This window comes from Artibeus jamaicensis, unplaced genomic scaffold, assembly GCF_021234435.1.
Source record: "Artibeus jamaicensis isolate MK-2021 breed Jamaican fruit bat unplaced genomic scaffold, CSHL_Jam_final contig_3126, whole genome shotgun sequence".
Lineage (NCBI taxonomy): Eukaryota > Metazoa > Chordata > Mammalia > Chiroptera > Phyllostomidae > Artibeus > Artibeus jamaicensis.
Genome location: NW_026521723.1, coordinates 16,976,315 through 16,992,851, shown reverse-complemented (window position 1 = coordinate 16,992,851; position 16,537 = coordinate 16,976,315). Strand labels below are relative to the sequence as shown.

The window sequence follows — 16,537 nt, the reverse complement described above, 5'->3', positions numbered from 1 at the left end:
TTGCTTTTCAGTTTTAGCGGTTTCTATGAATCTACCCTCTAGCTCAGAGATTCTCTCCTCAGCCACATCTGATCTACTAAGGAGCCTATCAAAGGCACTCTTCATTTCTGTTACCGAGTTTTTGATCTCTAGTATTTTTTTAGTTCTTACGATTTCTATCTTTCTGTTTACACTGCCTGTCTGATACTGCATGCTGTCTACTTTATCCTTTAGAGCCCTAGGCATGTTAACCATAGTCACTTCAAATCACTGTCTGATAATTCCAACATCCCTGCCATGTTTGGTTCTTATGCTTATGCTTTCTACAAATTGTGTTTTTTGCCTTTGGTATGCCTTTTAATTACTTGAAAGAGAGACACAATGGACTGAGCAAGAAGAACTACCACAAATATTAGGCCGTCTGTAATGTGGTGGTAAGGTGTGGGGAGGGGAAGCATTCCATTCTCCAATGATTAGGTCTCAGTCCTTAAGTGAACCTCAGGACTTGGAATTTCATGTGTTCCTCAGTTCTTTTCTCCACCCACCTCTTAGGTGGGTCAGTGAGAGGACTAGAGAGAGCTGGAGTTGGATATTTTCCTTCACCCATGTCAGTTAGGCTCTGATAATAACACAGCAGGTTAGGCTGTGGTTAAGTAGTTTCTACTGAGAGCTGACCTTGTTAAGAAGGAAAGAGTGCTCTGGCATATTTCAAAATGTTCTTTCCCATCCCCTTGCCAGAAGCATGAGAGGATTTTCTCCAATATTTATTATAAAAATCTTGCTGAGCTGCTGGAGGAAAAATCTCACAAAATTGTGAAAGTTCCCCATGACTAGGTCCTCCTAAAGTTTTTAGTTCTCAGAGTTCCCCACATGGAGCCTCCAGCAACTGGTCAATGTAGTTCAGGTTTCCCTACTGGCAACTGGTTCCCAGGGCAGTTCCCACTCATACTTTCTTTGGGGGGAATACGTTTCTCTCTACGTGCACCTGTCTCTCCCTCTAATCCTGGGCACCAGTTTGCCCTGTGTCCTGCCCTCTGTACAGATCCAAGAAAAACTTCTTACTTGTTGTTAGAACAGAGTGGCAACGTCCAAGCTCCTTACCCATGGAACTGGAAACCACCACTGAACATTTTTACAATAGTAGATTTGTATTGTAAAGCTACTTTACAAGATGCTTACATGGAATTCAAAGTAACAACTCCAACAGCTGGCCAAGAAAAGGTGTGGCTAGAGAAGGCTTGCTGGCCCCGGACAAGTGCATCCCCGCCAACATAAGGTGGAACTCAGCCCTGCCAACTCCCCTGAAACTCAGCCCTGCCAAAATCCCAGAGTTAACTTCATTCAGGGTTACTCATACATACTTAAAAAAAAACAAACAATTTATTGAAATGTAACTGACATATAAAAGTGGCTCAAAGTATACAATTTGATGTTTCCACACAGTGATATATCCATGAAACCACCACCACAGTCAAGATAATGGACATATCCACTGCCCCCCCACCAAAGTCTCATTGTGCCCTTTTACAATCACTCCCGGCCCCATTCTTCTCCTTATCCCATCTCTGGGCAGCCTCTGATCTGCTTTTGTCACTATACATTAGTTTGCATTTTCTAGAATTCTATATAAATTGAATCATATTGTATACATTTCATTGTAGCTCTTAAAACCCAGATGAAAAATCAAATTTTTGCCCTCAGAATGGAAACATTTGGCCATGAATTAGTGACTATCCCACTGTAATTGGACTAATTATAAAGACCATGTTGAGTTAGAGTTAATATTAAGCATTATCACTTTTAACTAAACCTGCAAATCTTACACTTCACACTTTCCTAATGGAATACTACTTGGCTAAAGACAGAAGGAAATTTTATCCTTTACGAGAGCATGGATGGACCTGGAGACCATTATGCTAAGTGAAATAAGCCTGTCAGAGAAAGACAAATACCATATGATCTCACTCACATGTGGAATCTAATGTACAAAATAAACTAACAAACAAAGTAGAGACAGACTCACAGATAAAAAACAGACTGACAGCTGCCGGAAGGAAGGGTGGTTTACAGGGCTGGGTGAACAGGTGAAGGGATTAAGCAAAAAAAGAAAACAAAACAAAACACCCTTATATACACAGGCAACAGTATGGTGATTACCCAAAGGAAGAGCGGCTAGGGGAACGGGGGTATCCATGGTGATGGAAGGAGACTTGACTTGGGGTGGGGAACACACACTACAATATACAGGTGATGTATTATGGAATTGTATGCCTGAAACCTATATAATTTTATTAACCAATGTCACCCCAATAAATTCAATTTAAAATTACATATAAGAGTTGGCAAGAATTTTAACTGCCTAGAAATATTCCAAGTAATGAAAGTCAGAGGACTTTACCCAGCAAAGCTCTCAATTAAAATTGAAGGCCACATAAGGAGCTTCCCAGACAAAAGAAGCCTCAAAGAATTATACCTCATCCAAACCAGCTCTGCAAGAAAGGCTGAAGGGTCTGCTTTAAGAACAGGAAGAAAAACAATGAGAGAGAGAGAGGAACACAGGTACCAAAAAATAGCAATGAATAAGTACCTAGCAATAATAACTTTAAATGTAAATGGATTAAATGCCCCAATCAAAAGGCATAAAATAGCTGAATGGATAAGAAAACATGACCCACACATAAGCTGCCTACAAGAGACCCACCTCAGAAAAAAAGACCTACACAGACTGAAAGCACAGGACTGGAAACAAATATTCCAAGCAAATGGACAGGAAAAAAAGCCAGGGTAGCAATACTCATATCAGACAAAATAGACTTCAAAACAAAAGGCAAAAAAAGAAACCCAGAAGGTCACTTCCTAATACTCAAGGGAAGAATTCACCAAGAAGATGAAAACATTGTAAACATATATGCACCCTACATAGGAGCACCCAAATACATAAAGAAAATCTTAGAAGACTTCAAGAAAGATATTGACAGCAACACAATTATTGTAGGGGATTTTAACACCTCACTGTCAAAAATGGACAGACCTTCCAAACAAAATATCAACACAGTGTAGCACTGAAAAATGCCCTAGACCAAATGGACTTAACTGATATATACAGAGCCTTTCATCCCAAAGAAGCAAAATACACATTCTTTTCAAATGCACATAAAACATTATCAAAGATAGACCACATGACAGGACACAAAACAAGCCTCAAAATATTCAAGAAAACTGAAATCATATCAAGCGTTTTCTCCAACCACAAGGGACTGAAAACTAGAAACTAACCTCAAGGAAAAAAACCCCAAACACTCAACCCCCCCAAAGCTCATGGAGACTGAATAGCATGCTATTAAACAGTGAATAGATGAAGAATGAGATTAGAGACAAAATTAAAAAGTTTCTGGAAACAAATGAAAATAAACTCACAACAATCTAAAACTTATGGGGCACAGAGAAGGCAATCCTAAGAGGGAAGGTCATAGTGATAGAAGACTACCTAAAAAAGATAGAAACATTTCAAATAAACAACCTAACCCTACATCTACAAGAACTGGAGGAAAAAAAACAAGGATGGTCCAGACCAAGTAGAAGGAAGGAATAACCAAGATCAGAGCAGAATTAAATGACATAGAGACTAAAAGCACAATTCTAAGGATTGATGAATCCAGGAGCTGGTTCTCTGAAAAGATAAACAAAATCAACAAGCCTTTAAGCAGACTCATCAAGAAAAAAATAGAATCCAAATAAACACAATCAGAAATGAAAGAGGAGAGATTACAACTGATACCACAGAAATACAAAGGATTGCAAGAAATTACTACAAAGAACGATATGCCAAGACATTTGAAAACCCAGGTAAAATGCACAGGTTTCTAGAAAAATATAATCTCCCAAAACTCAATGAATAAGAAGCAGAAAGCCTGAGCAGACCAATAATAGCTGATAAAATTGAAGCAGTAATCAAAAAGCCTCTGACAGACAAAAGCCCTGGACCAGACAGTTTCACAGGAGAATTTTACAAAGCATTTAAGGAAGAGCTAACCCCTATTCTTCACAGACTATTCCAAAAAATCCAAAATGATGGAGGACTCCCAAACACTTTTTATGAAGTGAGCACCATCCTAATCCCCAAAACAGATAAAGATAAAACAAAGGAAGAAAACTTCAGCCAATATTACTGATGACTATAGACGCTAAAATCCTCAACAAAATATTGGCAAACTGCATCTAGCAATATGTTAAAAAGATCATACACCATGATCAAGTGAGAGTCATCCCAGGGAAGCAATGATGGTACAATATTTGCAAATCAACAAATATAATACATCACATAAACAAAAGGAAAGACAAAAATCAGATGATCATGTCAATAGATACAGAAAAAGAATTTAATAAGGTACAGCACCCATTTTTGATAAAAACACTTAGCAAAGTAGGAACAGAGGGAGCATTCCTCAACATAATAAAGGCCATATATGAGAGACCTACAGCCAACATCATACTCAACAGGCAAAAAATTAGAGCTTTCCCACTAAGATCAGAAACAAGACAAGGATGCCTGCTTTTACCACTCCTACTCAACATAGTACTGGAAGTCCTAGCCACAACAATCAGATAAGAAAAAGAAAGGAAAGGCATCCAAATATGAAAGGAGGAAGTAAAATTGTCCTTGTTTACTCATGACATGATAGTATACAAAGAAAATCCTATAGACTCCACCTAAAAACTACTCAACCTAATAAATGAATTTGGCAAAACAATGAGATACAAAGTCAATATTCAGAAATCAAAGGCATTTTTGTACACCAACAATGAAATATCAGAAAAAGAAATCAGGAAAAAAATCTAATTTGATATAGCAACAAGATAAATAAAGTACCTAGGAATAAACCTGTCCATGGAGGCTAAAGACCTGTACTCAGAAAACTACACAACACTGAAGAAAGAAATTAAGGAAGACACAAACAAATGGAAGCACCTCCTGTGTTCATGGGTTAGAAGAATTAACATCATCAAAATGTCCGTACTATCCAAAGCAATTTATAGGTTCAGTGCAATCCCTATTAAAGTACCAATGATATATTTTACAGATATAGAACAAACATTCAGAAATGTATATGGAACCATAAATGACCCCAAATAGCTGCAGCAATTTTGAGAGAGAAGAACAAAGCAGGAGGGATCACAATACCTGATACCAAACTGTATTACAAGTCCACTGTAATCAAAACAGTCTGGTATTGGCATAAGAACAGACACATAGACCAATGGAACAGAACAGAGAGCCCAGAAATAAACCCAAGTGTCTATGGTCAATTAATATTTGACAAAGGGGGAAGGAACATAAAATGGAGTAAAAATAGCCTCTTCAACAAATGGTGTTGGGAGATCTGGACAGCTACATGCAAAAAAATGAAACTTAATCAGCAACTTACACCATACACAAAAATAAATTCAAGGTGGATATAAGTTGTGACACCATAAAAGTCCTAGAAGAAAACATTGGCAGGAAAATCTCAGATATTCCACACAGCAACATCTTCAGTGATATGTCCCCTAGAGGAAGGGACATAAAGGGAAGAATAAACAGATGGGACCTCATCAAATTAAAAAGCTTCTGCATGGCCAAAGAAAACAGCATTAAAACGAAGAGAACCAACTATATGGGAAAACATATTTGCCAATGACACCTCAGACAAGGGTTTGATCTCCAAAATATATAAGGAACTCACATTATTCTACTCCAGGAAGATAAAAAACCCATTTTAAAAATGGGCAAAAGACCTGAATAGACACTTCTCCAAGGAAGACATACAAAGAGCCCAGAGACATATGAAAGGATGCCCAGCGTCACTGGCCCTGAGAGAGATGCAAATTAAAACCACAATGAGATACCACCTCAAACTGGTCAAAATGGACATCCTAAACAAATTAACAAACAAGTGATGAAGAGGATGTGGAGAAAAGGGGACCCTAATGCACTGTTGGTGGGAATGCAGACTGGTGCAGACACTGTGGAAAACAGTCTGGAATTTCCTCAGAAAACCAAAAATGGAACTGCCTTTTGACCCAGCAGTTCCACTGCTGGGATTATATCCTAAGAATCCTGAAACATCTATCTAAAAGAACCTATGTACCCCAAGTTCATAGCAACACAATCTACAATAGCCCAGTGCTAGAAATAACCTAAGTGCCCATCAGTAAATGAGTGGATCAAAAATCTGTGGTACATTTACACAATGGAATACTACACAGCAGAGAGAATGAAGGAGCTCTTGCCCTTTGTGATAGCATAAATAGGACTAGAGAGCATTATGTTAAGTGAAATAAGCCAGGCAGTGAGGGACAAATACCATATGATCTCACCTTTAACTGGAACATAATCAACAACAAAAAAAGCAAACAAAATATTATGTGAGACATTGAAATTAAGAATAATCTAACAATAGCCAGAGGGGTGGGGGAGGGGACAATGGGGGAAAGGTTTTTAGGAACTGCTATAAAGGACACATGGACAAAACCAAGGGGGAGGCTGGAAGCAAGGGAAAGGGGTGCATTTAGAAAGGGTGGGGGAAGGGGTAGGAGAAAATACAGACAACTGCAATTGAGCAACAATAAAATAGTTTTAAAAAAAAAGAATTTTGGACTTTCAGCCAAGATGGAAGCCTAGGTAGAAATACTGTACCTTCTCGCACAACCAAATTTAAGGACAGCAAAGATTTAGAAACAAAAACACAACCAAAACAGACAGAAAATTGAACTGTACCGAAGTCCAACAACAATGAACCATTCATCCAGACCAGTAAGAGGGGCAGAATCAGAGGCTAGCAGAGAGGGGTCGCGGCAGGAAGAGGAGGTGATTGGCAGACAGAAGTGTGGGGAGAAAACCAGAAAACCCAGTAAGGTGCATGGGGCAATTGGCTGACCATGGACACACATTTGTGTATGCAGATAAACCAGGCAGGTAAAAAAATGGTCAGTGAGACAGACCGTACAACCCAGGGCCCCAGCAATGTGAAATACAGCCTATAAGTACCAATTGGAAAAACTTTCAGGGGTTGAGGTGCTGGGAGAGGTTCCCAGCCTCACAGGAGAGTTCCTTGGGGAGACCCACAGGGTCCTAGAATGTACACAAGCTTACGCACCGGGAACCCAGAACCAGAAGGGCCCAATTTGCTTGTGGGAAGCAGCAGAGTGAACCAAAATCCAAGAGAGAGTGGAACAAACGCCATTGCTCTCTCTCTGACTCCATCCCCAGTCACAACCCAGAAACTGGGTAGACCCGCCCTGGTGAGCACATATGCCTCCGCCCCTCATACATAACAGGTGTGAACAGACCAAAACATATGGCTCAAGCAGAATAACAGCTCAAAGCCCCAGAGCCAATACTTCTAAGTGACAAAGAAATAGCCAACCTATCAGATGCACAGTTCAAAATACTAGTGATCAGGATGCTCACAAAACTGGTTGATTTTAGTCACAAATTAGAGGAACAAATGAAGGCTAAACTAGTGAAATGAAGGGAATTGCATAGGAAACCAATACTAATGAGAAGGAAACTGGGCCTCAAATCAAGGGAGTGGACCAGAAGAAAGAAAATAATGGCCAAACAGAAAAGAATAAAGAAACAATCCAAAAAAATGAGGAGAGGCTTAGGAACCTCCAGGACATCTTTAAACGTTCCAACATCCAAATTATAGGGGTACCAGAAGGGGAAGAGGAACAGCAACAAGTGGAAAAGTTATTTGAACAAATAATAAAGGAGAACTTCCTCAATCTGGCAAAGGAAATAGACTTCCAGGAAATCCAAGAAGCTCAGAGAGTCCCAAAGAAGTTGGACCCAAGAAGGAACACACCAAGGCACATCATAATTACATTAGCCAAGATTAAAATGAAGGAGAGAATCCTAGAAGCAGCAAGAGCTAAGGGGACAGTCACCTACAAAGGAGTTCCCATCAGACTGTCAGCTGATTTCTCGAAAGAGACCTTACAGGCAAGAAGGGACTGGAAAGAAGTATTCCAACTCATGAAATCCAAAGACCTACATCCAAGATTGCTCTATCCAGCAAAGCTCTCATTTAGAATAGAAGGGCAGATAAAGTACTTCTCAGATAAGGTCACATTAAAAGAGTTCATCATCACCAAGCCCTTAATATATAAAATGTTAAAGGGACTTATCTAAGAAGATAAAAAATATGAGCAGTGAAAGGATAGCAAACTTAGAGTTATTAACAAGCACACCTAAAACAAAAGCAATCTAAGAAGACGGCTAGAGCAGGAGCAGAACCATAGAAATGGAGATCACATGGAGGGTAAGCAACAGGGGAATGGGAGGAGGAGAAGGGGGGAGAAGGTACAGAGAATAAGTAGCATAGACAGCAGGTAGAAAATAGACAGGGGGAGGGCAAAAAATAGTATGGGAAATATAGAAGCTAAAGAACTTGTGACACATGGACATAAACTAAAGTGGGGGAATGGTGGGGGAAGGGGTGTGCAGGGTGGATGGGAATGAAGGGGGGAAATGGGACAACTGTAATGGCATAATCAATAAAAATATATTAAAAAATAAAAAATTTTAGTTGCCTTATAGCATTTATTTAAATGGAAATCCTGGCAGGTGACAGGCGTATGCAGGCCCTGCCCTCTAGTGGCTTGCAAATTAAGTGAATTATTTTGGCTTATATTGGTTTATTATCATTCATTCTTTAAATAACTGTAAAAAAGAAAAAGACTACCTAGAGCAGGGATGTCAAACTCATTTTCACCAGGGGCCACATCAGCCTTGAGGTTGCCTCCAAAAGGACATGAACAATTTTAGGACTGTATGAATGTAAATACTCCCTAACTGTTAAGGAGTTGAAATTACATTTGGCTCATACAAAGCATTTCACAGAAAGCAAGTCAGAAGCTATCCCCAGGTAAACTGAGACCACACGAAGTTGCTCGGTCTAGGGGGAGAGCAGAGAATCTACTCTCCATCTGGGAAGGGCCTAAGGTGTCCATAAACAGTCTTAAACAATTAGAGGAGAATTGGGATCATAACTGACACTTTGCAGACTAAAGACATTTTATAATATATATTCTATTCATCAGATTCTATATTGCTAGGGGTAATCGAATCCTTGTTTGAAAGCCAAGCCTTATCTAAATTTCTGTTCAGAAATTTGCAACCTCTAAAAAGTCTTCTTTTCCTGATCATTTCATGACTATAGCTTGGATTTTTTCTTTTACAGAAATGTTACGTTACATTGACACAGGGAAGAGTACAGCAGAAATTAGGTTTTTAATGGGGCATTTTCCCTAACATACTGCTTCGCCTTAAAACAAAAAACTGGAGAACAGCACATTAATTCCAGATTTGGCCCTTGTCTGCTAATTTCCTCTCACCCATTTCACTCCCGTGTGGCACAGAGACCACATTTTATTTTTTTTGTATATCACATTGCTTTGTGTAACTTAGCATTCTAGTATTCAAAAGATATTTCATGATAGGTTAGCTTTCTTGATAAAATGTTCAAGAACTGTTGTCAAATAGGTGTATTTCAGGAAAGCAAAAAAGAATATTTACAGCATTTTTCAACTTTATTTTTTACCATAATTCATAATAAGAAATACATTTTACATCAACCATCATATACATATAAACAAATGTATATTATCTCACCAGAACAAAAGTTATAAATAAAACACAACTTACCCTTTATACAGCTGATGCTTTTCGTTATTTTCTATTCTATTTTATTTTTTAAAATGCTGGTCATGACCCACTAGCAGATTTCATGACATCTAATGTGTTGCGATCCACACTGTGAAAAATGTTTATTTAAAAAAAAAAACTATCTTCTGGAAACAAATATGAAAGCAATCAGTAAGTAACATAAACTAGAAAGAGAAGCTTTAAAATAATGGTTACTTACTTGGTTGATGCCAACACAACATTGAGTGGTATCTGCTGAGAGAACGGAAGGAAGGGCCTGGGGAGAAAGAAAACAGAAACACGTGGGACTCTCGCACTGTGCACCCTCCGGGCCTTCTCCCAACTTAACATCGGTGAGCTTGAACGTCCCGTACGTGTTTAGTAGTCCTCAAATCTCTGACATACCCAAAATCACTAGGGAGTGTGGCGATTCTTGTTTAAAATGCAAATGTGCCAGTCTAGCCAGGAGACTCAGGAGACAGACACATGGCAGAGCTGGTAAATCTGCTCTTCCAACAATCACTGCAGTGTTCTCCCTGGAGCAGGGAAACGAGGTGCGCTTTGCGCGGCACAGCCAGTCACTGGCTCCCAGAAGCTTTTCCAGTTCCCTGAGCCATTCTGATATTCCCAATAATTTAGTCTTAAAAAGTTCCCCCAAAAGCCTAGGGATTGAGTATATTAGATTAAGAATTTCACACTTCTCTGAAAAAGTCAGCATCGTAAAATTTTTATGAGGAATATGCTCATAAATAATAATGTGAATTACAAATTTACTTTCTCAAGGAAACCTATGTAGATACCATACTAATACTATTTTTTAAATTCAGATAAGACCTACAGGAAAATCCTCATCTTATTTTAATTTAATCAGAGGACTACCTCATGAGTATTAATCACAAATGAATCAAAGTAAATCTTTGATGATGGTAGTTTTGGCGACACTCACACAGAGAGCAAATGTCATCTGTTTGCTCATTTTTAACAATTTTCCTTGCACAATGACTGTCATGCTGTCCCTACTATATCTCACTTCACATGGTTACTTTATTTTGTTCTCAAATATACATTTTTACTTGCAATTAAGTAACGATGAAGCATGGGGTCTTAGTTGGAATCCCAGTTCTGCCACTTGCTGACTTATATGACCTTGGGCCTTTTATTGCTCCTCTCTTGGTTTCAGCTCCCTTACTGGTAAGGGGGATACTATATCCATTCTACATTTCTGTTGTAAAGATTAAAAGTATATATATTTAAAGCACTTAAAGTGGTGCCTGGCACACTGCCTGCCCTTGAAAATGATGGCTGCCGTCATTATCACAGAGAAGTTCGTTAATGACATCAGGGCTCCTATTCATTAGTAGTTACTTTTTACCTTTCAAAATATTTGTAGCGATTCTTTCCAGTAACATCAGGATCTTCATAAACTTTAGACATCTGAAAAGAAGTGTCAGTGCTAAAATAAAGTAGGAAAACATTAATTGAAGTCTAAAATATTTCCAAATATAACTTGTATTTAATATTTCTATGTCCATAAAGTAGGAGATACCAGGGCATTTCAGACTGAGAGCAAAGTCTCCTGTGACACACACCTGACTGACCAGCAGCTCAGAACAGACAGAGTTACCTTCCCTGTGCCAGGAGTCCTGGAGCCACCAAGAGGAAGTGCAAGTGAAGGAAAGAGTCAATTTGCAGAGACACGGAGAAGAGACTGGTGATTGTCAGAGGGGAGTGGGGTTGGGGAACTGGGTGGAAAAGGTGAAGGGATTAAGAAGTACAAATTGGGGCCCTGGCTGGTAGGGGAGGGGAGAGAGGAAGGCATATTGATGTTTCTCTCCCTCTCTCCTTCCCTTCCCCTCTAAAGATAAATAAATAAAATCTTTAAAAAAAAAAAAAGAAGTACAAATTGGAAGTTACAAAGTAGTCACGGGGATGTAAAGTGCAGTACAGGTAATATAGTTAATAATAATGTAATAACTATGGATGGTGCCAGATGAGTACTGGAAATATCAGGGGGAGCACTCTGTAAAGTATGTGATTGTCTAACCACTATGATGTGCACCCAAAATGAATACAAAATTATATGGAATATAAACTAATTGAAAAAATAAAATTTAAAGTTCTTTTTAAAATAAATAATTTATGAAAAGAAAAACAAGAGTCAGTTTATAAAAATCCCACAATTTAAAAAATGCCTACTTTTAATTACTAGCATATAAGACTAACAAAGTTTTAAAAGACAACTGTTGATCTCTTTTAAATGTAACATTTTAAAACACTTAGTAGGTATGAACTTGTAAATAATTAAAACAATAAGGAATTCATGAAACATGTCTCTGAAGATGCTTTGGACACAAGGCTCCACAACACATTTAGATCGTATCAGAAAATTACTTCCAATTTCTAAGATGGAGCAAAGAAACAACAAATTCAGTCACCTCCACCTTTGCTGGCAATTTGTTATTTAATATATACATTGACCCCAACCTTCTGAGAACATCTGTTAACCGATAAACCTATAAGCATTGCTCCTGAGTCAGAGTCATTTTGGTCAAAGAGGTTAAGAGAGAGAGAATTTGGGGTATTAGCCTAGGTAGAGCATCACAATTGTACATTTTAAAATAAAGCAAAATAAACAAATATTTTTAATAAGAAAAATGCATTCATTAAAAATATGAGTAGCGGCTGAAGCCAGTGGATACTTACACAGCAAGTTGCTGGAGGGCTTCTCTCTGCTTCTCCTCAAGCCCCCTCCACTCCCGACTGACACATGGAGGGACGGGGTCTGCCTTGCTCCAATACAGAGAATGTCTTGGATAATGGATCAGGTTACTGAACATGGCGCGAAACCTGGGGACTTTCCTCTAATGTTAACACAGGGAGGCAGGGAGAAAGGGGGCAAAATTATAGCATCAGATTTTCTAAAGCATTTTACTTATATTGTCGACTTTTTAAAAAGGCACAAAAGAGTGTATATGGCATAGAAAGAAGGGTTATTGGTATATGTGTAAAATATCTCTGGAAGAATACTCAATAAACTAATGACAATGAATAATTATGGGGATAATTCTAACCCCGTAGAGAGTTAGAATTTACTTCATACTGTATATACTTCTGAACTTCCTTAATGCTTTTCATACAGACATATATTACTTTCCCAGTGAAATAAATTAGGTTGTAATGAGTCTTTTATTCATTGGTAATAAGTGAATCCTCACATTGGGTCACAAGTATCAAGATGCCTTTGTCCCCTAGTAATCATGGCAAAATAATATCTGGAGAATATAAAGTCCAGTGAAGATCTGTTGATGAGTCAATCTTATCAGTGCCATTAGCCACACTAGGTGGTTCAGGTTCATTAGGCTGCCTTAGTGAATGAATTAGACCTACCAGTCTGCTTCGACTCAAGAATGCTTGCATATTTGCCTGTGCGTGGTCTTTCTCACTTGACACAATAAACAATGGATCTACAAAATAAACAATAGGATAGTATGAAGAATAGGACAAATCTAGTCCCAGGCTGAGAACAATGCCAAAGCAATGCAATTTCTTAACTGGAAAACAAATTAGAAAATGTAGATATTGCTTAACTCTGCAGGAGCTCATAAGCCCTATTACTCTGCCACGATTGAGAGTCTGTTAGATGTTCATTCCAAAGTCAGTTTATAAAACTGGAATGCAAAGAAAGGCCTAACATCTTCTCTGGCACCATGACTCACATGCTTTCTTCTATTCTATGAACAAGCCAGTTTCTGGGGCGAGGAAGCCCAGGAAATAGTCCAAGAGGAAAGAACATGTATACACACACTATGTCCATTTGCAAGTGAAAGAAACAATAAATTTGTGCACTACATCCCATATTCAATACACAGGGAAGATACAAACTCTTAACAGAATGTTATCTCGGAATGGGTCAACATAGTAAGAAAATGTCATTCTCTAATAAGAGATAAATAAAGTCAGCTATGGTGCCGTGGCTGTGTGGATGAGTTGGATGGAGTGTTGTCCTGCAGCCAAAAGGTTGCGGGTTCAATGGCCACTCTGGACACATACAGGAGGCAACCAACTGATGTTTCTTTCTCTCTCCCTTCCTCTCTCTCTGAAAGCAATGAAAAAAAAAGTGTCCTCCAGTGAGGATAGAAGAAAAGGATTGGCTATCTTCAGAAATCACTCCTTAAGTTTAAAAGTATGTTAATGAGGGGACTAAGTTATTTCTCCAAAGTTCAACAAAAGATTGATATATTGAGAATAGTATTGAATAAAGGGAAATTTCTATTCATACTTTTGTTTTAAGTCACTTAAGGATAATACCAGGCGTATGGTTGCAATTGTGTTGTTCATCTGAAATTAGTTTAGGCTGCATATCCTCTGAGTCTGAATAATAAATAATAACTGTTATTATTCTCCTGTTATTACCAAAAGGAGTTTTAAGACATGGTATCTATAGAAACATTCTCGCCACCTACAACAGATAACGACACAATACTGTATGATTTGTGAGCCTACACATTCTGCAACACGCCCTACAACTGTGATTATAATGATGCTCAAAAGGCAGGAGAGGGAGCATTTGAGATCTTGATCTTGAGTGTATGTTGTCAGTTTGGCTCAAATAAACTCACAAAAATTCTAAAAAAAAAACAGTAGAAAAGTCTCCAAGATGCCTAAGTAATACAAGTATTAGCAGTCACCAGGTATCACTTGTTCACTTCAGGTACCACTCCTAAACAGTATTAAGTGCTTTATATGTAATATTCTACTTAATCTTCACAAAAACCCAGGGAGGTAGGTACTAGGCCTCCATTTTATAGGTGAGGAAACTGAAACTTAAGAAGTTAGCAACTTACTGACTGGCAGTCAGGATCTGAACTCTAATCCTTCTGGCTCCCAGGCCTAATATTATCAAAAACCCGTGAATTTTATGAGGGAAATTTTCCCATGGAAATCATGAGAGAGCCCCTCAGCCAATTTACTCATGTTGTAGAAATAGTTCTAACAAGCCAAGAATGTTGTCACAACCAAGTAATGGTGAAAGGAAGTGTTTCAAACCCCAAGACATAACGACTACTTTTAGAGGAAAATGTTATAAATTGCAGATTTTGGAAGGAAAGAAAGGAGAAAGAGCTCATGATAAACCCAGAACATATTTTTAAATACTTTTGGAAGCTAAGAAAAATATATCATATGTTTAAAAGACTTTAATTATCAGGGCAGTACTGTAGCTAATAATCCATCAACAAATGTACAGATTCAAGGAAGTAACAAAGCATAGTAGACACTTCAAAGGAGGTACCTGATACACAGCATTTACAAAAAAAACCCAACAACACAATGAAATGCATAATGATATACAAATGATTAGTAGTTAGGATTTATAAAAGAATGATGTTAATTGTAAAATATTATACAAATGTAAGGTATGTGAATTACTACAGTGACCAGAAAAGTAAAATTACATGTAGTGAGGATGTCCAAGCAAAACTTCCTAGAACAGCAAAAGCCTTGAACAGACAAACTACACCGAAAGGTCAGTGAGTTTGAGAGGTGGGGGCAGGGGAAGGGTGAAAGAGCCTGGAGAGGTGTTCATATTTGGATCATTGACCCCCACACACCCACCTCACCCAACAACCTCGCTATTTCTCTCTTCGATTTTCAGCTAAGATATACACAGACTCTGCACGATTGATGGTGAGCTTTAGGCTATAGAAGTCACTTAGAGTGCCATCCCAGTCCCTGTCATAGGAAAAGAAATCCGTACACAAGTGGCTTTCTGTCAAAAGAAAGAAGGAAGCATATAGGCAGAAAGAAGCAGGGTTGGAGTTGCCAGATAAAGTATAGAAAGCATTATTTTTAAAATTTTATTTAGTTTTTTTAAAAAAAATTTTTCCCAATATTTTTTGTGTATTTTGAGGTGTGGCTCCCACATGGTATAAAGTTGATTGCTCTCAATGAATGTCTCAATTGATCACTATCAACTTCATCTGGCCCACCCAACTGTGGAGCATCATCCATGGAGAAATCTCTGGCATGAAACTTCGCAAATCACTTTTTTTAAAAAAAAATATTTTCTTTATTTATTTTTTGAGAGAGGGGAAGGGAAGGAGAAAGAGTGGGAGAGAAACATCAATGTGTGGTTGCCTCTCATGCGTCCCCTGCTGGGAACTGGCCTGCAACCCAGGCATGTGCCCTGACTGGGAATCGAACCGCGATACTCTGGTTCGCAGGCCCGTGCTCAATCCACTGAGCTACGCCAGCCAGGGCCGCAAATCACTTTTGACACATTTGATCAGTCATAGCACCTTCTCCACACACTGCACAAATCTTTTTTTTTTCATTTTAATTGCATTTTTACCTTTCTTAAAATAATAAAGCATAGTATGCCAAAAATGTTGCTTATGTTCTTCCATCTTCAATATTAAAAGGGCTATACAAAAATTCACCAGTTTGGATGAGTTCTTTCTTAATGCATGCTATTATGACAGCTGTCACAATACAATTTAACAAAATTGTTTCGTATGAAGTTAAAGACACTATTAGGGCCATCATACGGAAAAAAACAAACTCTTTGGCCAACCCAGTGTGTCCCAATATTGCATGGGACTAAAAATGTACATCAAAACAGTATTCATTATTTATCTCAAATTCAAATTTCACAGTGTGTCCTGTATCTTTATTTGCTAAATCTGCTAACCCTAACAGGGTGAAAAAACCACAGAGTCCAAGAAATTGAGCAGAAGGGCAGGGCACCTTAGTTCTGACCTTCCCTGTGCTTGCCGTATTTTCTTCCTAACCACAAGTATCTGTGCGACAGCCTGTTTTACGACAACAATCCAAACTTTTGTGTCACCTGTTCTGAGTGGATGTGGAAACTTT

The 16,537-nt window shown here is 38.4% G+C and overlaps 1 protein-coding gene across 5 annotated transcripts in view; it reads right to left on the bottom strand.

The window, feature by feature from the left end:
* CFAP91 (cilia and flagella associated protein 91) overlaps positions 1 to 16,537 on the bottom strand; it is an 80,075-nt gene that overhangs the window by 62,285 nt on the left and 1,253 nt on the right. For 4 of the 5 annotated variants that reach the window (XM_037158824.2, XM_037158825.2, XM_053663179.1 and 1 more), the window contains exons 2-5: positions 13,055 to 13,131; positions 12,371 to 12,528; positions 11,040 to 11,120; positions 9,888 to 9,944 (exon numbers count right to left, since the gene is read on the bottom strand). In XM_037158824.2, coding sequence (XP_037014719.2) covers positions 9,888 to 9,944; positions 11,040 to 11,120; positions 12,371 to 12,528; positions 13,055 to 13,131 — 373 coding nt within the window. The remainder of the gene's footprint in view (positions 1 to 9,887; positions 9,945 to 11,039; positions 11,121 to 12,370; positions 12,529 to 13,054; positions 13,132 to 16,537) is intronic. The other variant, XM_037158827.2, reaches the window with a different exon arrangement.